The 25,157-nt window shown below is 37.5% G+C and overlaps 1 protein-coding gene across 5 annotated transcripts in view; it reads right to left on the bottom strand.

The window, feature by feature from the left end:
• PALLD (palladin, cytoskeletal associated protein) overlaps nt 1-25,157 on the bottom strand; it is a 182,458-nt gene that overhangs the window by 26,696 nt on the left and 130,605 nt on the right. For all 5 annotated transcript variants that reach the window (XM_058837833.1, XM_058837834.1, XM_058837835.1 and 2 more), the window contains one exon: nt 11,764-12,459. In XM_058837833.1, coding sequence (XP_058693816.1) covers nt 11,764-12,459 — 696 coding nt within the window. The remainder of the gene's footprint in view (nt 1-11,763; nt 12,460-25,157) is intronic.

Raw genomic sequence — 25,157 nt, 5'->3', positions numbered from 1 at the left:
TGTCCCTCAGGAAGGCTTGACCATCTGCTGGAAGGCCAGTGGACAGATGCCATCTGTTTCTCCCCTTAACAGTCTTTCCCTTCACCTCTCCGCCCTTAATTATCTAGGCCAGCATTGCCATGAAACCAAATTTTGTCACTTTTTAGACTACTCCTCCCCCCAAAAATTAAAACCTCCAAACAAATAACAACAAAACAAAACAAAAATAATGCAAACCCAAACCCAACCCAAAAATCAGCCAACTTCAAGGTGGCAAATTTCAAGTTTGGCTTCACCTTTGGCTTTACCCTGTGCCAGCTTTTAATGGAGACTTGCATCGTCCCTTGAAAATTCCAAGTGAAACATTAAGAAACAGCTTTCATTTCTCATTCTCCTAAGTTTCATACTTGGACTGATAAACAGAGTTTTACCAGAAAAAGGCCTACTTGTGCTTGGGACTCTTTTGGTTGTAAAGGTGAAATACACTTACCTAAGTAAGTCACAGCAGTGTACAAAAAGAAGGATGAGCTACATGCTAGGGAGTGGATTTCAAGTAATGGATTTTCTGAAGCATTACTGATTATCTCTGAAAACAAAAACCCCTAAGCAAATACACACATTTTTCACAGAGGAATGAATACCCAGGGAATCACAAGTCGGTAAATTCAACATCCATACTAAACACAGAAAAACAATATCATAGTCCATTTCTAAACAATGTAGGATAGTAATAAAATGAAAATTGAATCATGTCAAACCTCATGTTTATCTCTCTGTCAGGCTGAAGGGCATGCAGATAGGCAACAAGAAGTAGCTTTAATACACTTCAGTTTATGGCTTCTGAGCTAGCCTTCAGGAGCTGCAGTAAGTTCCCTAGTAAATCAGGGAAACAGAGTCTGGCTGAAATTTCTATGATCTGGCTGTGTAAAGCTATTCAGTCTGAAAAAGCTGTTCAGAAAGAAACAGTGATTTATTTTTCTATCAAACTGAAATAATATAGTCCAATAAGGCATTTCAAAGAGCTCTGTATACTAAGTTGAGCACTTAAGATTTTGGCCTTAATTGGAAAAATGAAATAGAGAAACACATTTCTCAATTCATTTGCAGGTAACAACTGTCACTTACAATAATCTTCATGATTTGTCTAGAGGTATTCTAATGATGAAAACTCAGGAAAATGCTCAAAGCAACGCTAATGGAAAATTAGGGTTAATAAATTAAGCATCTGTTGAGAATCTATGAGATTAAAACTTGGAAAATAACACTAAGGAAGGAAATATAATGCCAGGACATGTCAGCATAAGACATGAAACTGAGCTGCTTTCCTTTATTCCTTCCTATTAGACATTGAATCTAGTTTTACCACTGTACTTCAAGAAAAATACAGCAAACTGGAAAGTTTTAGAACAAGAAAACTAAAAGTATTTTAAAAGTATAGCTTTTGCAACAAACTATGTCTCACACACACAAAGGCAAAAATTCTTGTTTATTTAGTTAGGAAATTAGGAGAATAAAGATAGGCAAATCAAATGAAATGTCAGAAATCAGACAACAGCTGACATCACAAAATAGCTGCTGACCTCAGAAAATAGCTGGAATTTAATCATTCTTCATGTCCAGTGAGGATGATAAGTCACAGTAACTTGAAGAAGAACAGGCTTAGCTTAGACACAATGTAAAACTCTCCTTTCTCCACCCTACAGCAGTGACATTTAAACCCTGGAGCAAGTTATGTAGCAAACCTACACAGGAATTTTATTTAAGAACAAGGTATGCAAATATGACAGCAGTGGCCTGGGGATCCCTGGGTAACTTTTAACAGGAAAGGCAGACTCCTTAATAACCTTCCAAATCTCTGGTTTTGTGTAACACGATCCTGATCTCTGCACAGTTGGTGTGGAAGTGTCAACCAAGACCTGGTCTAGGGAACTTGCCTGAAAACTAGATTATCTTGTATTTAAGCAAGGAAACAGCTGGTTCAAAAATTTAACTATAAAAGTGAGCACCAGTCAAAATTTGTTCAAATACCTTTAGAGAGCTTCTCTCCTCCTCTTTCAGTACTGTTTTAAATTGGGACAAAAAAACCCCAAAGTAGTGCATAAGGAAATATAGCTCTTCCTGCAGATGCTCTGTTTCCACCCCCTCTTCAGAATCTCTTTCCCTAAATATATACACTTCAAATATATATGTGTATATATATATATATGCATACATACATACCCCCACAGCAAGTTAACTCTTCAGACATACATTCTTGGGATGAATTTTAAAACGTCTACAAAGCAATGATAACAAATAGAAGGACTTTAGTAAATCTATCTTCCAAAGCACAGATCCTTTCAGCCTGAGTAATGGTTTACATGGCAAGACAGCCTGGCAGCAAACTTTCTTCAGCTGCTTTTGCAAATATTTTCCACCATCCTTACATGCCCTTATCTGGATGCATTTAGCTCCAAAGATTTGTGTCCTCAGTGACTCATGAGCTTTCTTTGTGTCTTCTCTCAGGGATAATATTAAAAAAAAATAAAATCTGCCAATTCATTTATGTATTTGTATGTTCATTCTTTGCCTAATGCAGATTTCAGATTTACTGCATTAAGGTAGCAGGAGAAAGCATATTTCAGGTTTTTGACAGCATCAGTCTCGAGCACACAACCACCACCACAAATGTGCAGAGAAACTTAGAGCCTTGAGAAGCAGGCTGCAACTCATATGGATTTTAAGCACCTCTGAAATACACATCACCTAAGTCAGTGGGGGCCTGAATCCAGATATAGATAAAAGCACAATTTCCTGAATTCTTCTGGTCAGAAAGGGTGTAATGAAACTTCCAAAATTGTCATCTTAATTCACACAGGGATTTTTGACAGCAAAGTTTTTTGCAGCCTTGGCTTGGCTTTCCTTAGTTTTGAATATTTGCCCTGACATTTGTTTAGAAAGAAGGCCAAACCAGCAGTACTTTTCATGTTTTAATTACATGGAGCGCTGGATGCAATTCACTCTTTTCCTATGTACCTTTTACAGTGTAAACAAGGGCAACAGGCTGGCTGTTGTTATCCTTCCAAGAACAAATTCCTGTTTGCAGCCAATATGGCTTGGTTTCACAGAAATCCAAATTAATTCTCTGGTACTGAGGTAATGAACAGTAACTTGATTTTTTTTTTTTTTTTCCTTTAAAACTAAAGCCTTCCAAAAATACAGCTAATTCCTGCTCACTTCACACATTTTTCACTTACTGTAAAAGCAAAGTTACCACAAGAACTGTATCAGGTCACAAACCTTGAAGTTGCAGCTGCATACTAAAATTGGTTTAGTCTGATCTTGTCATACATGCTGTGGAGACCAGGAGTTTCAGCTGTGTCCAGTAATGTGATATTACATGCATCTGAATTAAGGGAATGCCTGAGGAACAGACCTGACTACAGATGACTTTCAGCAAATGGAACAAACGTAAAATTCGTTCAACAGTTCAATTATTTCTACCACCCAATGTTCTGAAACTGTAGTTGAAGAAAATAAAACATGTCTCAGCATTGAATAGGGTTAAGACTGACATGAATAATATATATTTCTGAATGTTTGATCCCTCTTAATGACTAGACAACGAAGAGTACAACTCACCGACAAAGTGCATGACTATCACCAATTTTTTTTTTCTCTAAAGCTTATATTTTAAAGGACATTTTTACCCATGAAAAGAAGAATAACTACTTTTTCATTCCCTTGTTCAGTTCCTTCCCCTACTGAGCAAGCTATCTCTCTGCCACATGCTGCACTGGTTACCATAGTTACACAAGTGCTATTCGCCTTTCCAAGGATGTGCATATGTTTCGATATCAAATTAAAAATCAAATTACTATTTTGTAATCTGTAATCTTATCTGAATTTCTGATTGTTACCAGCAGTATGCTAGAACTGATCTTAAAGAAGAAATAACTAAAGCACCAACTGCTCCTGAATGTAGAAAAGGCTGGCACAATCCTCATAGTCCTGAAATCTTTGGAAGAACAGGTAACTGCGAGAAGCATTTGAAGAAAAAGCTACACTGGATTGGGAAAAGGTACTATATCCAAAATATTAACCCATTTCCAGTTGATGTGGCGCTACTGGTTAAGGTCTCTGCAACTATCAAGCAACTACCTGGCTTTCACATTCACAGATGTTTTTGTGGCATTCAGATTGTTTAAAATTAAGTTATAAAATTCAGCCCTCTGAAAAGAAAAACCTGCAGACCAAAACAAGCATCAAAGCCATGCTGTGAACAGCCTCTCTGTCTTCTCAACAATGAAATATGTTTACTTATTCTCTTAGATAAGTTCACTGCCAACTTCAATATTCTTAAGTATCTCCAAATACCATTTTGAAAAAGAACTCGATAAAAATACCTTGAAAATTAATACTTCCAGATGCAATGATTGTCAGGATACTATTATTTTGGCTTATGTCTAGGTGTCTCCATATTACATCCTTGATCGCTATTTTTGCACAGCTTTAATTGATTAGAGCTGGGGCGCAACCTGGATTTCTAAGGTCAAATGGAACAAAAATGCATTCATCATATTTCAGAAAAGCTGATATAGATATGTATTTTATGATAATCATGTGCACATGCCTAATCAAAAGGTGTGAAAACAGTGCAAAAACAAAGCTCCCAATACGAGCTGTTTCTTAGCACAACCAACAAGAGTTGATCTAATACCACAGCTAAATCCCTCATGTGTTGCCACAAGCAGTATCCAAGCTATGGAAAAAGAAAATTTTCAATAAAATTTAAACCAAAATGGTTTAATAGACAGGAGCAATAGCTTAGGAAAATTGGAGGTTGAGAATGAATGCAAACCCTGATATTTTCTGGATTTTTTTTCCATTTACAGCGTAATTGTCTTTAGATATATTTTCCTGATATATTACCTGGGAATACCTCCAGGTACGACAGAATAGGCAGCAAAGAGAGATGAAGTCTTTCAGAAGCAAAGAAACACCCTGACCTGTCTTCTCAGTTTGACGTTGGAGTTCTTAATCAAGGTACTTCCTCCTACGTATCACAATTTTCACATCAATCATACTGTAGATAGCATCCATTTTTTACAGTTGTGACAGGCATAACTTACAGAAACAGGAAAAGTATAAGTCCCATCTACATAGGACAGCAATGCAGCTTACTCTGAAATGAAAGCTGGTATTTGTGCTGGGAGAGTGTTGAAGGCTTTAAGATAAAAAGATAGAGAAGTATATTTTTTCCTCAGAGTGGTTACAATCATTGCCAGTTGACTAAAGGAACATGATGATTACTAAAATATTTATTTCAATTCCATTGAGACAGAATGCAATGGACAAGTACCAGTATATAGCTGCAAGAACAGACCAGCAGCTCTGATTAAAAGGGGAGAAAAGTGCAATCTCTTTCTGATATTGCTTTTCTCATTATTCCCTCATAATCTCCTTTATGGTTTGGATTTAATGTTCTAAAGGTCACTGAGACAGCAGTTAAATATTGTGTAGAATGACAAAAGCAGCTTATTTAATTACCTTGCACAAGGTAATTTGGACAATCTTGCATTCAAATAATGCTTTCCTTTCCATTTTCCATCCTTTTTCAGAAAGTAGTAAATCAATATTCATGTTATTTCACCAATTCTGTACAGTCAGATTTTTTCCTGTTTTTAACTAAGGTAGTACTACTGAAGATATCTACTTTATGAAAAAGTCTGCTTTAAGGAAAATCATTAATTTTTAGAGTTGCCTTCAAAAGGATATATGTATAACTAACAATATATATTTTCCATATTTAGAAAGAAATTCCATTTCTCCAGGTTGGATAATTCCACACCCTTTAGTGGCAGGTTTTATACTTTTTAAGATCAAATATTCACTAAATAGTCACCAAAACCTTCTCATGGGATTATTTGTGTTTTCACAAATGCCCATGTAAACAAAAAATATATGTGCTTAGCTAGAACCTTTAGGTATGCTTATTTCTGTTCCTTCACATGTAACTTGTTGAGTTTTTTTCTAGGAACAATGAAGATCAGTTTCTAGTTTCTAGAAACTTAACTGTGAATTAACTCCCCTCAACTGTATGTTTCTGTCACATTAAATCTGTTCTCTGAAAGTCTTTTGCAACCAAAAGCTAATCTAAATACAACAGACCCACCCACCCTAGAGTTCCCTTTAAGTAAAGAAGGAAAGAACTAATATTTTTAAGAATGGTATTCAACAAACTTACTCCAGCCAAGTTTTACCTCAGAAATTACTGACAAGTGCTCATAATTATCTTAAATACTTAATTAGCTATACAGTTCCACCAGCACTTCTCTTCTGCTTCATAACTCAATGCTCTAGAAAGACACAAAGTCTACCAAATTGACTGCAATAATAAAAAAAGTTATTCCCAAAGCTTGTTCAGCTAACACCACCACAGCCACAGTTTGAAAATGCTGGTCAGTACCAAGTGTCTAGAGCTTACTGGAAAATTGAGATATAATTTATTCAAGGGAATCACGCACCATATTGTTGCAAATAAATACCTAAAATATTTAAATATTAATTAGTAGGTATTAATGACACAAAGCTGCCTTCTGTTGTTTCAGATATCCAAAAAAAATGTAGTAAATTCACAAATAGGTATTCCCATAATACACACAAGACTGTAAGAAAAGACTGTAAGACCACATGCAGTTAAAAAAAAATCCAAAACCGAACCACAACAAACTCCATTCCAAACAAATTAATAATTCCCAGTGCAATGTTCCCAAATCTATCCAAATTTAACTGGAAAGAATATTCATTGGCTCAAACTGGTTTAGCTAATGTGGTCATTTCCACAGAATCTCAGGGTCCAAAACCAAGGAAAATGTTGAAACATTAGCATGGTATTTACTGTTCATGGGTCCACACAATACAGGAATTGAAGAGAGGGCTATAAATGTTTTTACAGAATCATAGAATATCTTGAGTTGGAAGGGACCCACAAGAAAAACTGAAGCCAACTCCTGGCCCTACACAGGACACTCCAAGTCTTACACCATGTGCTTGAGAGCACTGTCCAAACACTCCTTGAGCTCTGTCAGGCTTGTGACCACTTCTCTGGGGAGCCTATTCCAGTGCCCAACCACTCTCTGGGTGTAGACCCATGTCCTAGTATCCAACCTAAACCTGCCCTGAAAACATCATGAGGCCATTCCCTTTGGTCCATTCCCACTGGTCACCAGAGAGATCAGTGCCTGCACCTCCTCTTCCCCTCATAAGGAAACTGCAGACTGCAATGAGCTCTCCCCTCAGTCACCTCTCTGGGCTGAACAGGGCAAGTGACCTCAGCTGCTCCTCATACAGCGTCCCCTCAAAGCCCTTCATGGGGCTCCTCTTGACTCTCTGTAATGGCTTATTTTCTTTTTTGTACTGTGGTGTCCAAAACTGCACACAAGACTTGAGGCAAGGCCACCTGAATGCAGAGCAGAGTGGGACAATTCCCTCCCTCGCCTTGTTGGTGATGCTGTGCCTGATACACCCCAGGGCATGGTTGGCCTGCCTGGCTGGCAGGGTACAGTGATTCAAATTCAACTTTCCATCAGTCAGGACCCCCAGGTCCCTTACCAAACGGCTGCTCTCAAGCCTCTCCTCCCCCAGTCCTCTTGTACATCCAGGGTTGCCCTGTCCCACGTACAAAATCTAGCACTTGTCTTCATTAAACTTCATATAGTTGGTGATTGCTCAACCCTCTTATTTGTCAAGGCCTCTTTGCCCTCGAGGTAGTTGACAGTTCCCCTCAGTTTAGTATCACCAGCAAACTTCCTTAGTATTCCTTTGAGTTCTGTGTCCAAGACATTTATGAGGACCTTGAAGAGCACTGGTCCTACAGTGGAGCCATGCAGAACCCCATTAATAACTGTATGGCAGCCTGATGTATCCCTATTTACTGGAATTCTTTGTGCCTGACCTGTGAACCCTTTGTGTGCCCATCATATGATGTGCTGATCCAGCTGAATGCTGGACATCTTGTCCAGAAGGACACCATTAACGACAGTATTGAAAGCTCAACCAAAGTCCAAAGAGATTACATGAACAGGCTTCCTTTGGTCAGTTAGGTGGGTTACCTTGTCATAAATGGAAATTCAGCTAATTAAACAGGACTTTCCCCTGATGAAGCTATTCTGGCAAATGACTGCATTATCCTTCAGGTGTTTTTGAATAACTCCAAAAGGAGTTATTCAAAACTTATAACTACCAGGCACTGAAATGAGACTGGTAGGGTAGTTTCCTTCCTGCTGTTCTTGAAAACTGGGACAACATTAGCCAGCATCCAGTCAAGTGGGACCACTTCAGATTCCCAAAACAGTTCAAAAAGTCATTGAGAGTAGTCTTGCAATGACATCAGCCAGCTCTTTCAGCATTCTTGGATGAATCCCATCAGGCCCTGTAGACTTACATGGATCCAGCTGGAGCAGTGATTCCCTCACAAGTTCAGAGTTGACTCTGAGTTTATAATTCTCAGAATTCTCGTCCTTCAGCTCAGGGCACTGGGACCCCCATAGTCCCTGACTGGTGCTGAAGACTAAAGAGAGCATTAACCACCTCTGCTTTGCCTATAATCCTGTTCACATGGGGAACACCCTCATAATTTAACATGTCACTGCTATTTCTGGACTGCCTTTTGCTATTAGCATATTTTTAAAAGTCCTTTTTATTGTGCTACACAGTACTGTCTTCAACTCTAATTGAGCTTTTGTGTCAATTTTCTCCCCATGGAGGCAAGCAGCATCTCTGAAGACCCCCCATGTCATCTAACCTTGCTTCTGCTGGTCGAACATTTACTTTTTTTCTTGCCTTACCTCTAGAAGAAAATCCCTGCCTAGCCAAGTTGGCTTTCTGCCTCACCTGCTTTTCCAACATTTTGGCATTGCCTGCTCCTGTGCCCTTAGGACACAGTGCTTAAAAAGTCACCAGCATTGATGGATCTTAGCAGCATCAAAAACATTTTCCCAGGGGACCTTACTCATTAGTTTCCTAAGCAGACTGAAGTTTTAAATCTAATTGCTTTGTGGTGGCTGTGGCCAAGACAACCACCAATTTCCACTTCAGTCATGAGATCCTCTCTGTTAATGAGCAGCAGATCACAGAGGGCATCTTACTCAGTTGCTTCCCTTAGTCTCTACACCATGTAGTGATCATCCAGGTGTTTGGGAACCTTCTGGACCTTCTAGCTGTATGGTATTCCCAGGTAACATTTGCCAAGCTGAAGTCCCCTGTAAGGGCAAGAGTGATTAACTTACAGATGTCCCTTAGTTCCTTAAAGAATAACTCATCAGCATCACTGTTCTGGATAGGAGGTCTATAGCAGACTCCCATGATTTTTGACCTGCCTTTGACCATTTCCAAAAATTACTGCCTCCACCTGCAATGTTTATTACTTTACCTTTACTGTGCTCCTATCACAACACAAAACTGAAAAAAAAAATGATGCCTACCAAGTTTTGCTTTTGAGAAGCCGATCTGCAATTGTGCCAAGATTTAGCAAGACAAAGTCTTTGAAGAGAAATGGCTTGACTAGGATTTCAGCTGCTGAGCAAAATTTTGAATGCTGCAATTTATTCCTTGCACCCCGTCTGTAAAGCACACTGTCAGTAAACAGTATAATCATTTTCATAGATCTTGGAGATCATAGCAAAATGGTGAGACTACAGGCCGAAGTTATGGAATACTGTGTGAAGCTCAGAAACTATGTCTTGGAAAGATAAACATGTTGAAGAGGACTTTTGAGGATGGAGCAAAAGACAATGGAAAAGAAGCAAAAAGTGAAAGGGTCCAAAAAAATAACTGAGCCTACAGCACAAAGCAGAAGACACCTAAAGCTGAGGGGAAAATGGAGGCTCAGGAGCTGTATGAGAACTATGGGAAACAGAGTGATTTACTCAGCAAGATGCACCAGACATTAACCTACACAGTAACATGAAAAAGGAGAAGCCAGAGAAAAATTGGCATCAAAGATACATAACAATAGATTATGGCTTTTCTGCATCACACAGTACATATTTTACCATATTTTAATGTTACAATTCAGATGACAAATGCTCACTGTGTATATATATATACACACATATATATATATATACACATAAATTATACATATGTACATTCAGTATAGTTAACACAATCCAGCTCCCATCTGGACTTTATTTCCTGAGGGAATGCAGAAAAACAGCCAACTACCTCATCCCCAGCTCAGATCCCGAGGTTGCTGCCTTGTCGGGGTGGGGGAGGGAGAAATATGGATAGACACACCATCATGTGCATACCCAGACTGGCTGCTGCACTTGGGGAAGTGAGGGGCATGGGGAAGGGGGAAGAATCTTTGCAGAGTTGTTTCTCTGTCCAAGGATCAAAGGGAATGAGGAAGAACACAGCTAATGCTTCAACTGAGAACATGTATCCATAAGCACATAACAGAGAAAGAGGGACACAACAGAGGCTCAGGTTGCTGCTATTATCCTCACAGCACACAGAGGTGAACTCAAAAAAGAATCCACTTTTTGTCAGAACTGTATAGCTGGACTAGAGTGTTTTCTTGGAAAATCAAGGGTAACAGCAAGCTTCAGTGGGCTGTGCTTACAAGCTGTCAGTAAATTAATAATTCAATTTTCAGTGCTCGGTATCAATAGTGAAACTCAGCCAGTGCAAAGGACACAGTAAGACAGAAAATCACAACTATTATGACTGCAAGGGCAAACTGCACCATTTTTAAATTTTTCTCCTAAAAAAAGTTTTGTGGCCAGACTCCATAATGAGCTGTGACACAAATCAAGATAAAGAAATGCTTTCTAAAGCATATACATGACTTATTACTTTGATATCTGTCCTCTTTCTTCCTTCTCTTCCTTTTCATATCTTGGACTAAAATAACAGAAGTTCCCACTGCAACAGTATGCAGCTGAGCAAGTCACCTAGACACTGTAGATATGTTTAGACAAACTTCTGGACAAAGTTATAAATAAGCCTTGGATACAGCTATTCTCATTTTTGTTCTTTAGCATGTCTCTTTGTTCTCTAAGGATGGAATGAGCATCTAGTGCCAGTGGAAAGACAAACTGATCTATGATGGGAGCTGACATGCTCCAAAATACTATTTTGGCCTTTAGAGAAGACAAAAGGGGAAAATAAGTGTGCAGAGTTGTTAGGGATAGGGATTCTGTTTGTTTTTATGCACTGCTATTCTAAATCCCTCCCTAAACAATTTTTCAAACCTCCTCGGAACAGAATCTCTAGCCAAAGCCTAGACCACTTTGTTATCAGATGTATACTTTACTACCTTGTGTTTTTAGTATCACAAAGCTATAGGGACTTCTTAAAGGTACTCTCTTGGTATTGCTTTACCTGGAGATGTAATAGGAACACAAACTGCAAATATCACTGAATATGTGACTTTAAAAGAACTGGGCCATGAGAAAGGTTTTCTTGGATCTGCTTACACTGCCCTGGGCCTGCAAAGCATTTTGCCGCTGCTTTAATATTTCCTTAAACTCCAGTTCAAAGCTTCAGCTTCTCATCTTTTGTGTTCCTACTGTTCTTTCAGAACTCACTTTTTACTGACTCTTTCAGAATCTCACTTTTGTGACGGTTAAAAAACTATCTCACATCTCTAGCACAGAAGCATTTTCAATTTATTCATACATCTCTCCCTCTCAGATAACAGCTAACAGCAAAGTACCCTCGAAAAGTATAAATGAAGCAAGTGCAATAATCTTCATTACAATCTTCAGTACATCAAGGAGCTCATCAGCTGATACTTACGGAGGCGTCACTCCTTTCGGGAGGCCTAATGCGTTGACAGAAATGGGTGGTGGCTGGGATGGCAGCATGGAGCTGAGAAAAGCTGCTGGAGACTGGCCGGAATTAGGAAATCTTGGAGTTGGAGACAAGCTGTGGGAAGGTGAAGAAAGTGAAGGAAGAGGAGGGGGTGGAGGAGGTGGAAGTGGAAAGGAATCACACACTGGATATGTTGCTGTTGGACTAAAGACAGGTGGAGGTGGGGGTGGAGGGGATGGAGAAGATGGAGACCAGGCATATTCCCCTTCTGGAGCAAACTGCTGAGAGAAGGGAGGAACTGGCACTCTCCCAAACTGTTTCTGAGAAGCAGTTGGAGACAGAGGAGAAGGGAGGCTAGATGTAGATGACCCAGAAGATGGAGTCACATAACCTGAAGCAGGGCTGATGTTCTGGGCAGCAATGAACTGCTTAGGCCGAGCGTAGTTGAAGGAACTGGAAGATTGCATGGTTGGGGAAGTATGAGAGTTAAGAATACTCATTGGCACAGGAGAGGTGGCAGACTGGCTGGACTCAAGCTCCTGGAAGGAGGGGGGAGGAGGAAAGGAAGGAGAAGAGGGAGGGTGCTGATGATGATCAGGTTGCTGCTGGTGGCGATACCACTGTCCACTTTCTTGCTCCAGACGAATTTGGTCCTGCAGCTGCTGTATTTTTTTGGGGTCCCTGTGGGAAGGAAAAATAGACAAAAAGATGATCAGACATGCTGTGCTGGCTGGGGAGGAAATAAAAGTTCCACTGATCTATGTCCAGGAAAATTGAAAGAGAGGGAAAGTTCAAAGCATTTACATATGTTGAATAACCCCATTTCTTCAAAGTTAACACATTGCTACAAAAGTCCATTTTTTTGTCCTCAAGATGAAGGAAAATGCGTATACATAATAGGATTTAACTGAACTATCAATTTTTCAAGAAGGTAAATTATGTGGCAATTTGAAGCGCTTAGGATATTTTAAAGAAGCAATCCAGATAATGGAATTTAAGGTAAAAGTACTGAAACTCTTAACAAGGTTTCTTTGTTTCTTATGCTTTATATTCGATGGCCCTGTTTCAACAATAAGGCTGAAATATTTACCCAGTAACAACTTCAGCCGTAGCTGAATTTCTGCTGTAGCCTCTGTGGGCTAATCAGACAGACCTAATTACAGCCATATTTTAAATGAGGTACTTGGAGACAAGGGACCAGCTTCTGTGTTTGAACCATCCATGTATGCAGATGAGCAAAGACTTCTGAGAAACATCTGTAACCTAGGGAAGCTGTGAACTGAGCTTTCCCAGGTCTTTCATTCCCCTTTTTCCCCACGATTTTGTTTTCAACTCCAGGTCCTGAGACAAATCTTAGTAGATACTTATTATGGTTCTGAGGCATTGCAGTACTATCAGCTCAAATGGAAGTAAGAATTTCATACAGAAATGCAGAAATTCACAAGAAGGAGCACCCAAACTCTTAACTAAGGAAAAAAAAAGAAGGAAAAAAGTACAATATCCAGCAGTGAAGCAAATCAGAACTGGGTTGGCTTTTTTTTTTGTCTCAATACAATTGTTTGGAAGACATTAAGCTCAAAATTAACTGTGTGGTCTATCATGTGACAATCCATGACTTGCTTAAAAATTGTTTTTCAGCTGGAAAATGTAACTTTATCTCAATACTCCGGATATCCACAAAGTTTCAGTATGTGCACATATACCTTTTCTGTGTATTTAATATATTTTATTGTATACAAGTATGTCATTGTTTATATATAATTTAGGTCATCTAAGCAGAAATATTAGAAGCAGTCTGCCTAATGCATGGCTTATGAATGGATGATTCTGGCACAACAATATACTTTTGTTGATAGCAACAAAATTAGAAATGGCAATAACATCATATTTTCCACTTGAAGATTAATTTTGATATTCCAGCCATCAACGTTTCACAGAAAATGTTTTCTGACAATAATTCTGCTTATTATCTCAGGCCAAAGGAGATTGCCTAGATAAGAAAAAGGGGAGAAAGCTGTTTTAGGGCAGAAAACTGAAAAATCAGTTACTGTACTTAACAGTTGACTTTCTTTGGTGGTGTTGCTGTAAAGATGATTCAATTCTAGCAAACAATACAAATTTCAGCACTTAAAGGGAGATTAACCTTTTCTTTTTTAGTTAAATTAGCAACAAGAACACCTAAATGTTACAGTTCACTTTGTAAATTTTATCATTAATTTTTTAATGTTGACATTAGAGACTCTAAATCCCTATCAGTTCAACTTTTCACTTCACAGCATTCAGGCTGAAAACTTATTCTTCTATTTTTATGAAATTATTTAACAGTTGACTTTATTTAAATTGGTTAAAACAACACAATCTTAGTTCCCATCAGCATTCGACTTGTTTAGTTGATGACAGAAACAGTTCAGGTCACCTCTGACTGGACAGAGAAAACCCTGTAAGGTTACTACTTTCACTTCATTCTGCATCTTTGGCCTGAATATTTGCTGACCTAATGTCTAATACCTTTAAAATTATTAAAGAATAGTTTTCTCATTTTTTATCATAATCAACCTCATTTTTTTTTCATTTTTTATTTATTACAGACAAACTAAGGTAAAAAAAGAAAAAGGGGGGAAATATAGCACTGTAAATGAGGTGTTGAATATAGAAGAAACTTAGCTGTCTCCAACACTCCTATGTTTATCCAACATGTGCTGAAAGCAAGTAGGAGTGTCATGTCTGGAGACCTTTATATTTGCATTTGCCAAATCACATGGCGCAGTGCCTGGCCAGCAGCATCCCTCAAATGCCCATCTATGGCCCTGTCAATGCAAGTGCAGCACTGCAGCACTGCCGCTGCACTGCTGCTGACCCTACCAGGCAGAAGCAGAAACCAGATCCAGGGTATGTCTACAAAAGGGTGACAGGCAAAATTGAGCTTGCTCGGCTCTCACACTAAGCTTGACTTGAGGCTGCAGGAATATGTATGCCTGTAAATTGGGGTTTATTAGCCCAGGACAGTACTGATTCCAGTTGAATAGCTATTGATCATCTTAGAATCCACATAAATTGAGTGTTTGTTTGCTTGCAAAATAACATGCAAATACAACCATTATCACATCAGTCCATGGGGCAAAAAACCACAAAGACCATCTGAGAGCAAATTTTCATGCCAGTTGTAAAAGTGCACAGTCCTTGTCTGCAAAGGAATGTTCTCTACCTCAGAGCTGTTTTTTTTAACATCAGACACTGCTACATTATTTTCTTGAGGAGAGGTATCCTAGAGATATGTCATTATGAAGAGGAAAGGGAGAGGAAAGACTATCAATTCACCAGTGTTTCTTTGGAATGACACCATTACTGGTGGAAGTTCCACATAGGTAAGTCCATGAAAGATAACTGCTATGACAAAGACAGGGAGCCCAGCTGCCAAAATTATGGAAGGGCATCAGCCCTCATTAGTAGTGAAACAAAGAAGGGAATTAAAAGAGTTTAATTTTTGGATGAGATTACAAGAAAAACTAACTTAATTGTAATTACATCCTCCTTCCAATTAGCTGAAATATGTTTTGTAATTTTAAAGGGCACACATGCTTTCAGGGAACACATCAAGCTTGTCTAAACAATAGAGCATAAACTTATTTTCTCATGTGGAATTTATTGTTTTGCCAAATAATTAATTATAACAATATAAGAATAAGCATTTAAAAGCAATTTCTTAGAAAATCCAATTAGTAAATGGTAAAGGTAAGACATTAAAAAAAACCAACATAGCTAGGGTAAAATGAATATTGAGAAATTTCATCACCTCACTGAAAAGCAGGCCTAGTACTACATAAATATGTTCAAAAGTTCTGCTTTAGAATTTGTGATGTTTTTCCAGTACCAGATATTCTTAACCAAGATATTAAAATACATTTTCAGATGATCTAATAGGTATGCTAAAACAGTTAAAAAATGCAAGCAGTAAGGCAGTAAGATGTTAATGAAAGCAGACATTAGCTACAAAAGAGGTGAGGTTTCTGACACACGTTGCCTGTAAGAGTAGCTTCATGCACAGGTTTGGTACCAGACACTCAGAATGTGCTCAGTAAGGTGATGACTTTCAGAGCTAAGGGGTAGCAAGAAACATTTGAAAACAGATGTTAAAAGCAAAGACTAGAGACATGAGACATTATGTTTCTTGGTGGACAGCTATGGGTGCCAATATATGCACCATAGTTTAATAGCTACTTGAGAAATGATATTTTGAGGTATTTACTTGGTTTAAATTACAGTAGGCTGGGTTTATATTTTTATCCCATTTTCATAATGCTTTTTCTTCCTGATAACCTCTTTGTATGACACTGTTTTGAAAACAGAGCAGTCTGTGACTGAGAATTAAACTGGTAACAACCCCCATCAGGAACTGTAACTCCAAGTGCCTGAACACAGTGGAGTCGAGGAAGGGAATAGGTAGTGGTTGTACATCTCTCAAAGTCTCAATACAACCTGGCTACTGGATTGGAGAGAACATTATAGCAGATGGCATTTCCAGGAATGCAGTAAATCCTTCATACTTCACTCCTAGGCTCATTCACATATTCCCACTATTAGGATATGTACCAGCTTTACTTTTATCTTATATTATAAAGCTTATTACGAGAGACAATGTCTCTCCCTCTTCTGGGAAGTATCTTTCTGTTTGCAGTTTAATCATCAACTTTGTGTACCTTTAAACACAAAAGTTCATATGGAATCTCTTCTATCCAAACCAGCTCTCTTGGAAGGGGCAGTTCTCCAGAGGAAGAGAAATGCTGTTCAAGCCTTGAAGCCTCTGTACATTAAATGAACCCCCCCCAGTTACGCCTACTACAAAGTATGCTAGGGCATTGAAATTTAGTCAGTGTTTTACAACACAGTATACAAAGTAAATGGAGATAAATGACCACAGGTAAAGAACCAAGATTAAGTGATGTTTTCTATAACTTTGTGAAATTCCCAATTTTGTCCCTCCTGATCTTAATAAAAGGAGAAAATAGAAAGCAGACAGAGAAAAGCAATTTTTGTTTGAAAGAAAGAGTCCTATTTATCTAAGGTATGGAAGAATAATGAGCTCTCTTCTGTCTCAACTCATTCCTGAGCAAAAGCAGACCAGTCTCTTCACAATCCTAGCAGTGACCTGCTCTTTGAGAAACAGATGGTGCAATTCTACAGAAATGTACAAAACATACAACTGAAATGAAGGTATAGTAATATCTTAAATTAAAAATAATAACAATTAAGAACAACTTTAAAAGTTTGAGCTATTTTTCTAAGAATCACAGACAATGCCAGAAAATGTCTGTATTTGAGGTAGCAATTACACCTCCATGAACTCCACTTTCCAGGGAAGATCTAGTTTCTAACTCAATACTATTGCTTCAGAATTATGCCGGAGCTCTACCAAAAGGGAGACAGTCACTATCATACTGTCTCAAATGGCAGGGCCTCTTCTCACTGAGTTCCATGTCAGCAGCTCTCTATGTATAAATGTATTTTTCATATGTGTACGTTTAGATATATTTATCTCTAGACTTTTGTAGTTATACAATAGAAGCCAGGATTATTTATTTTCCACAATTTCTTAATTTATTAAAATTGGAATATATCATATATATTTATATCTCTCTATCTCCTGGGCAGCCAAACCAGATACTTGCTTCTGCATCTGTGGCTCCCAGCAGCTGGCAGGACAGATCTGCCAGGTAGCTCTTAAAGACATTTAATTTGCTTTCTACAAGCACAAGGTGCGTATTGTACTGATACAGTATCTGCTGAAAATTAGTAATGTTCTTAACTACTTCTGACAGTTGCTATTTAAGGAACTAAAATATACGTACCAACTTATCCAAAATGTGCTAGTAATCATGGATATCTGGAATTCTATTCTTGACAAAATTCCTAATACAATTTAAAGTTTTCTACCAAACTTGTCAGTTACTGAGTTGTTAAAAATGAAAAAAAAAAACCAACCCCAAAACCTAACTTAATCTGCCAGTGAATTAATTAACAGATGTAGTGAAAAAAAATACTCAGAATACAAAAGTAATTCCAACTGAAATATCCACTGGAGAAATGTTTGCTTATTTTTAGAAATGTTAAAAATGTACATATATGTCAAGGCAAGAATGTGAAGTAAAGGGAGAATAGTTGCCTCTTTTAACAAAAACTACTATGCATTCGACACACAGACAGCTTCCAGACTGTATCAATACAAATACATTTAGACAAGTTTTAGGTTTTCTGAGGCTGAACAGTCCTGTACATCGTGAAAGAAAAAAAAAAAAAAAGAAAAAAAAAAAGAAAAAAAAAAAGGCTGTTTTAAATGCTGCAAGGGTTCATATATATATGTAAGACTAGAATTATCAGTTAAAATAAAAACGGGGGCGGGGGGGGAAGCAGGTGATGAAGGTGACAGGATAGGCAAATGACAACAAAAACACACAGAAACCAGTACCAGTTTGTGTTCTAACATGAATATATTCAGAGGTATATTTTGTCTACGCTAACAGATTACAGGGAAGATGCAGGCTGTCATTACATTTAAACCTCATGCTGCGTAACTGGAGAACAATAACTAGGAACCATCTCCAGCAGTTGCAACCCTTTAATAGTTTCGCTACTTTCCCCTCAAAGCTTAACAATCTGAAAATGCAGATTCGCACAAAAATTTTCCATTTTTCTGGTTGATCTCATAATTAGTTTCAATGTAACCTAACACATTCCTGGAAGAAGAAATACGGTGCAAGAACTAACACAGGGACTGTCTTATGAGCACAGTGTGAAGGTGAGCTTAGCTTTTCATCTAAGAAAATTCATGCACACATACAAGAACTGTAAACTGCCTGCATTGTTTGTGAACTCTTTTGTAAGGAAGCCCTGCTGTAATTTGGCTGTTAAAACTTCTATCTATCCTAAAAAGTGGCGGTTGTAGCTGTGCCCATTTTCCACTCTGGTTTGGTTATCTGTCAAATACATCAAGGTAATTTCTGTGCTAAGGAAACCAACAGCAAAGACAGTGCCAGTATTCAGCAAACACAAGCCTTTCTTTTAGAGACAGGAACCATTTTTTACCCCTCAATACTACTGCGGGGACATTTTTCAAAACATGCACCAGTGAGATAACACATTAAGCTTGGGTACAGAAAGAGAGGAAATGGTGCTCTTGTGCACATTCATTGTTCCCAAAAGTCATAAAGATACAATACAGCTTTAGCAAAAATGCAAAACTTCATATCTCTGGTACAGTTAGATCATAACAAGTGGTCTGGTAGTCAAAAATCTGTCTGGCTTGGTAATTCAATTGTGTTGCACAACTAGTACACAGACTATCCAGTGATGGATATAACAGTTAAAATATTACACAGGCAACAGGTTTTACTGACAAAGAAAGCTAGAAATGTTACGTTATTAAGAGGTAAATTGTACCGAGACATTAATTACAATACAGGTTCCAATCTGCAGTTGAACTGGCCAAAGTGTAGGAAATCATTACTTGGAATGTAGGGGTGTAGGGGTCAGAGAAAAATTATGATACCCAAAATATTGCTAAAGCACACTCAGATATGCAGAGCCTTTACTTTTTGCAGTGGAATTATAAACATAATTTCCCCATTGCTTGGCTAAATAAAAAAAAAAAAAAAAAAAAGAAATCTTTCAGCAGGATTACTAAGCAGAGGCAAAATCTACCCACAGTACACAGATGTCACTGCAGTCAAAACCTACTTTTAAGTAGTCAGATTATGCTCCTGAACATTTGAACAGAGCTGACCATTACTATTGACATCCCCTGTCATCACAAAGAGAAACAATGCATTTGTGTTACACAAATTTGGACACTGATATACAACCTGAACTAGCTTCTTGCAATGGCAACACATAATTTTAAATAGAATTTTCCTCATAAATAGATATAATCATGTAATGGTGAATTTATTTATATTTTTAATTGCTAGCTAAGTATTCTGGAAAGCTTAAATGAGATACCTGATGCATAAATGGCAGAGCAAATAATTTCTTTTGTACTTTAGAGTGAAAATACATTCCATAAAGATGATTCACTTCATGTACTATTTGTTTTTTACTATAGCAAACAACCTTGAGTATGGGAGACATATAGAAAGGGTTTCTCTGTATTAAGCTGCACCTTAAGTGATGTGTAATTACATAAAAAAGAAGGAATCATACAGGCAAACTTATTAACAGTAAACACAAATAAACAATATAAAAAATACTGTGGCAATGAGTATAAATGGCTGGTTCGCTCCCTAAAATTCTTTTGAATCTTACTTAGCTCTCAGTGAAAGCAGTCAGCTGTCTTACACAGAGAAAATGAAAGGAAGAACTATATTTCATTTTTTCCCAAATAAAGTTGTGATCAACATGGTGACTAGCCAAAAACAAGGAACCTGGCACTTCTAAGGGAACAGTAAGGACACATCTACATTTGGGTTTTCGCTTAGGTGAGAAATGTGCTTTTAAAATAAATTTCCAACCATTTCCCACTTCCTTTTTCTCTGGTTTCTCATGGATATGAGAAGCCTCTTCAGAACATGATCTCCCTTCCTATCAAGTAAAATGAACTAACCAATTTGAGCTACTAATGAGCTTCAGTTCATGGAACAGACTAGAGGTAGCCCAAAACTAAAAACCAAAACCCCAAGCTCAATGACCCTGAAGTGTGCAGATAAGTGTGCATGCCCTCAACATGTTTCTTCACTCTGTGGAGCCACCCTTGTTTCTGTGTACTATTTGCTCATGTAGGCTATACAATGAATAAACTACCATGAAGTGTTAGCCAAACCATATAATCTAAGATGCTTTTAAAACTAAGCATGTATGCTACAAGAGGTTCAGACTTTATATTTTGTGTGTCAGTTTCTGGTAAGTCAAACACATCTCTTTCTAAACAAGTATATTGAAAATTAATTTATTTGATTTATAGGGTTTTCTTTATAGGATGTCTTTACACTTTCAAAGTGCACAACATACTGATGTGCAATATATGTCCAAAATAGGGTATCTTGCATATTATTTAACATTTTCATACTCAGAGATAATGTATTGACCTATCCCAGTTAGAAATTTTACTCTTTCTGTGTTGTAGTCCAGATTCTCCTATTTGATTGCCTGCAGCTGACCTCCAGAAACCAATTAATTCCACTCTTCCCATCTGCCCCGCAGTAAAAACCTCCCAGACAAAACAAACATGTCTTTTTTTTTTTTTGCTTTCAGCCTGATCACAGAGTAGTTTGTAAAAAGCTAGTTACAAAGTGTATTTCTCAGGATTTAAAACAATTTTGTCTGACAATTATGAAGATTTGCTCTTTATGGACTCATTATTTTGATGACTCATTCACCTTCTCAGCCTGGAGCTGGACACTCTCAGAGAAAGAACATTAGAAACAGAATTTGTCTGATTTAAGGGTTCCAAGTTATATTTTTCCATATTTATTAAGATAAGATTTATGTTAAAATGAACATTCCAGAATGGATGACAAGGAGAGTGCTTTACCTACTCCTACAGTAAAGTTCATTTGGTTTATCTTGACCAACGGCAGTTTGTTTTATCCTTATTGTCCCTATTGTAAAAGGCTTTTACATTTCATTGAAATTAAATAATTTTACACTGAAATTCAGTTATATTGAATGCAAAATTGTATGTGGACTTTATTCCTGCCCATATTCCTTGCCCACAGCAGGAAGGTTGGAACTAGATGTTTTTTACGGTCCTCCTCTAACCCAAACTGTTACACGATTCTATAATTGTTTCCTTAACATAAGTAGACTACTTAGATTACATTTCAAAACTATTGGTAAATCACTGTTAGTAAACTGAAATTAGCAAAAAGTCACCCATGTTTTTTTTCTATCACTGTACATGCTAGCAAGATGTAGAAGTTGCAGTACATATCCTTCACAATGAAGCCAACATTAATTGTGTGGAAACCTGTGCAAGTATCACAACAGCTTGTACTCTAAGTATTATTTACCTCAAAAACAGCTGAGATAGAGCAAGAGAAAAATCAGGCTGTGCTTTGATAAACAACCAACAGTTCCATATCAAATATTTCTTTTAGGACTTTCAGACTACTTCAAAGACAGAAGAATATTGACAATACCAATATTGGTAGCACTAAAGTAGGCATCAGAGTGGATCATACGGTTCTTCCTTTTTTCACTATGACTTTCCACATGATCCTGCTCCTTTCAGCAATACTCAGATCAAAATTAATGACTTCACCTTCTATCTCACTACATATGCTAGCTTCTCTGGAAAATCATGCCTCATTCTCTGGAAAACCGTGCTTCATTCTTGGGAAAACTAAGTTTCATTCTCTGGAAAACACTGGTCTAAAATAATGTCTACTACAGTTTTCTGCTGTGAACTCAAGGAAAGTTATTTGAGTTGTTAGAACCTGCATGACCCTTATGACTCTGGGCCAGTTTACTTAAGCTACTCTATAGCCACAAGTAAAATTTACACAGTACATTGATTCTGTTTCTCACTTGAAGGATCCTCCTACTCCTATTCTGTTTCAGGTAGAAACCTCAAGCACAGCACTGAACAAAAGTGCACACAACAACAAAAGCATTTCCAATTTGAGGTCAGCTAATTGATTCAACAATTCATACAAAATATGATAATAACTTACTGCAGAAAAATGAGTAAGTAAAAAGCCAAAGAGCTAGAGAAACCAGAAAGAATTTTAAAAAATAGTAGTTTTTGTCCTAACAGTACAAAATAAGGCAAGGACATTTAAGTTGTCCAACTAGTTGTGCTATCTATCAGGGAAAGTGAGCACCCAGAATTACAGAAAGACTTTGCTGCTTAGTATTTTTGTTTGGTGGAAAACAAGTACATTCCCTTACAGTCATCATCTTTCTCATGCCAAGACTGTAATGAGTCCATGCACTCAGACTTACCACACTAATTACATTCTCACGCCCTAAAGGCAGTGTTGTTTGAAGCTGTCCATTTTTTGGTCATTTCATAAACCTTCAGAGACTGCAGTTTTCCAAATGAACTTCAAGATTTCAGTATTAAAGTTACTTGAATAATCAGCAATCCATCAGGCCTTAGTTTAAAAACTAGGGAAACAAACTTTGCTAAGCGAGAATTGATAGCACATAATTCCTGCTGTACACTGTCCAGGCAATACTTCACAGATTAGTTATGTCTGATCTTCCACACTAGGGAGAACATTTGCCCGCAAGAGCCTAATACTAGAAATGGCACCTTGTGCTTCAAGATTTTTTTGTTTGGTTTAAATTTCTCTAATGTTTAAAATATTATATTTGAAATTAAGAGGAATCAGTAAGGCAGAAGTCCTAGTTTCATATAATTCATAATTGCAGGAAATGTTTTTCGACCCTTGGTTGACTCAAAATTTTTTCTCATGATTTTTAGCAGCATGATCTACTTCCCCAATGAATCACTCAGAATGAATGAGATCTGCATACTTGGAAATAGCAACAGAACCTCACAATCATTTTCAAATCTTCTATGTATTACATAGGTTTATATTTCCAAAACAAGCTCCAGATGAGTAAAACAGTAATACCCAATTTGTGATATGACTAAAAGATCATTTGCCTTTTTCTACTGGCCTTAAGTTTGATGTCATGTTTCTCTAACTCTTCTAGTCAAAAGGAGATACATAGGCAAATGTTCTCATCAATCCTCTTTGGCATCTCACATGACTAGTAGTACAGCCTCCTAGAGTTAGGAAAACCTCCAGAGTGCACTTCAGAGTGTGCAAATTTGATGCTAAACATCAGAACGTATGAAGACTCCCTTAAAGACTGACTTTAGAAGTCATGCCAGTAAACCACAGACTTCAAAATGAAGACAGACAACTTGGATTTGAACAGAAAACACATAAAATGTTCAACGCATCTCTCAGTAATGCAGATAAAAATAACACTACCCAAAATTCTTTCCCCCACCCACAACTTAGCTCATGAGACAACTGAAGAACTCATAATACATCACATGGTTTCACAGTCACACTAGACTTAGCATTTAATTTATTAAAGTACCTTTTTTTTCATATATATTATGTCTAGTATGACCGCTCTTATTTATCAGTCAACAAAGGTACTCAGCTACTCTTGGTGGGGAATATTCTTTTAGGTGGAATTAATATCAGGGAGGATCCATAGTTCCAACACTACCACACCCAGCTAGTGTCACCATGTAGGAGTAGAATTAACAGAAAAGGTCAAATTGTTTAACAGCATTATGAAGTAACATTGTTAGAGTCAGGAAGAAATCTTGTGATTATTTATCAACACCATCAGCTGTAGAACAAAGAGTTGAACAAAAGCCAGGGGAAAAAAAAAACCTTCTCCTTTAAAAGGAGACTCATTTACTCATTTAAAAAGTAGTTCTAAAGAAAGTCAGCGAAGGTGATGAACAAAGACATGCCAAACTGATTTTTTAAATTGCCAAAAGAGCACAAAGTTGTACTGTATTCTGTATGAAGAGGAATGTGAATATTTCAGACTAGGAATGGCAAGCTTGGTTTTTATCACATCAATCTTGCCAATTGGTTAAAAGTGAGACATTTGCATTGCTTAGACTAAAAAGGCTCAGATCAATTCCTTGTACTTTATGTTCCCTAAACAATCAGCAAAATAGTTCAAATGTTAAACAATGTTTTTCAGCACAAAAATACATATCTTGGAAGTATAAATGTTGAAAAAATACCCTAGTGTTTTTATGCAGCAGGAGCAAATCTGGCATTTACTTTTCCCAAGTTCAACCTCTTATTTCTGTAAGATGCCCCCAAATCTTTTTATAATTCTTTCAATTGCATATAAATATAATCTCCTGGTATTAGTATATTAGCTTGGCTAAATATAGAAAGGAGCACTCACTTGTGTTTTATGGAGCATTTTCTTTGGTATGCAGCTAATATAAATAAAATGAACAGAGAGAAGTTGGCAGTGTTCCACTGACATTACATCACTTTTCCTTAATAGGAAACCTCTCTGCAACTTAACATCTTGCTTTAAACACTCACAAGTGTCCACAAACTCTTCAGCGAGGATCATCATATAAGGCCAGCAGTTAGCTGCAAAGGGCTAGAACATGAAGCTGGACCTCTCAACACAACATCGAAACAAAACTCTCTAGCAAAAACCACCTTTTAAATGTCACCAACCACAGAGCAGGGCAGTTGCATAATGTCTAAGAAAAGACATGTAAAATGTACATAATTCCCGTAAAAAGCAAAGGATGAAGTTCTAATTTCTATGATGCTACTTCTGTATACTCAGAAGTTCCTCTAGAAACCAACAAATTAAAAACAGAGGCCTAATCCAGCAGATATAAATAGGACAGAGACACAAACATCTATCGTACTTTC

The sequence above is a fragment of the Poecile atricapillus genome, chromosome 4 (genome assembly GCF_030490865.1).
Source record: "Poecile atricapillus isolate bPoeAtr1 chromosome 4, bPoeAtr1.hap1, whole genome shotgun sequence".
In the NCBI taxonomy this organism is placed as follows: domain Eukaryota; kingdom Metazoa; phylum Chordata; class Aves; order Passeriformes; family Paridae; genus Poecile; species Poecile atricapillus.
This window is presented reverse-complemented; position numbering and strand designations above follow the sequence as displayed.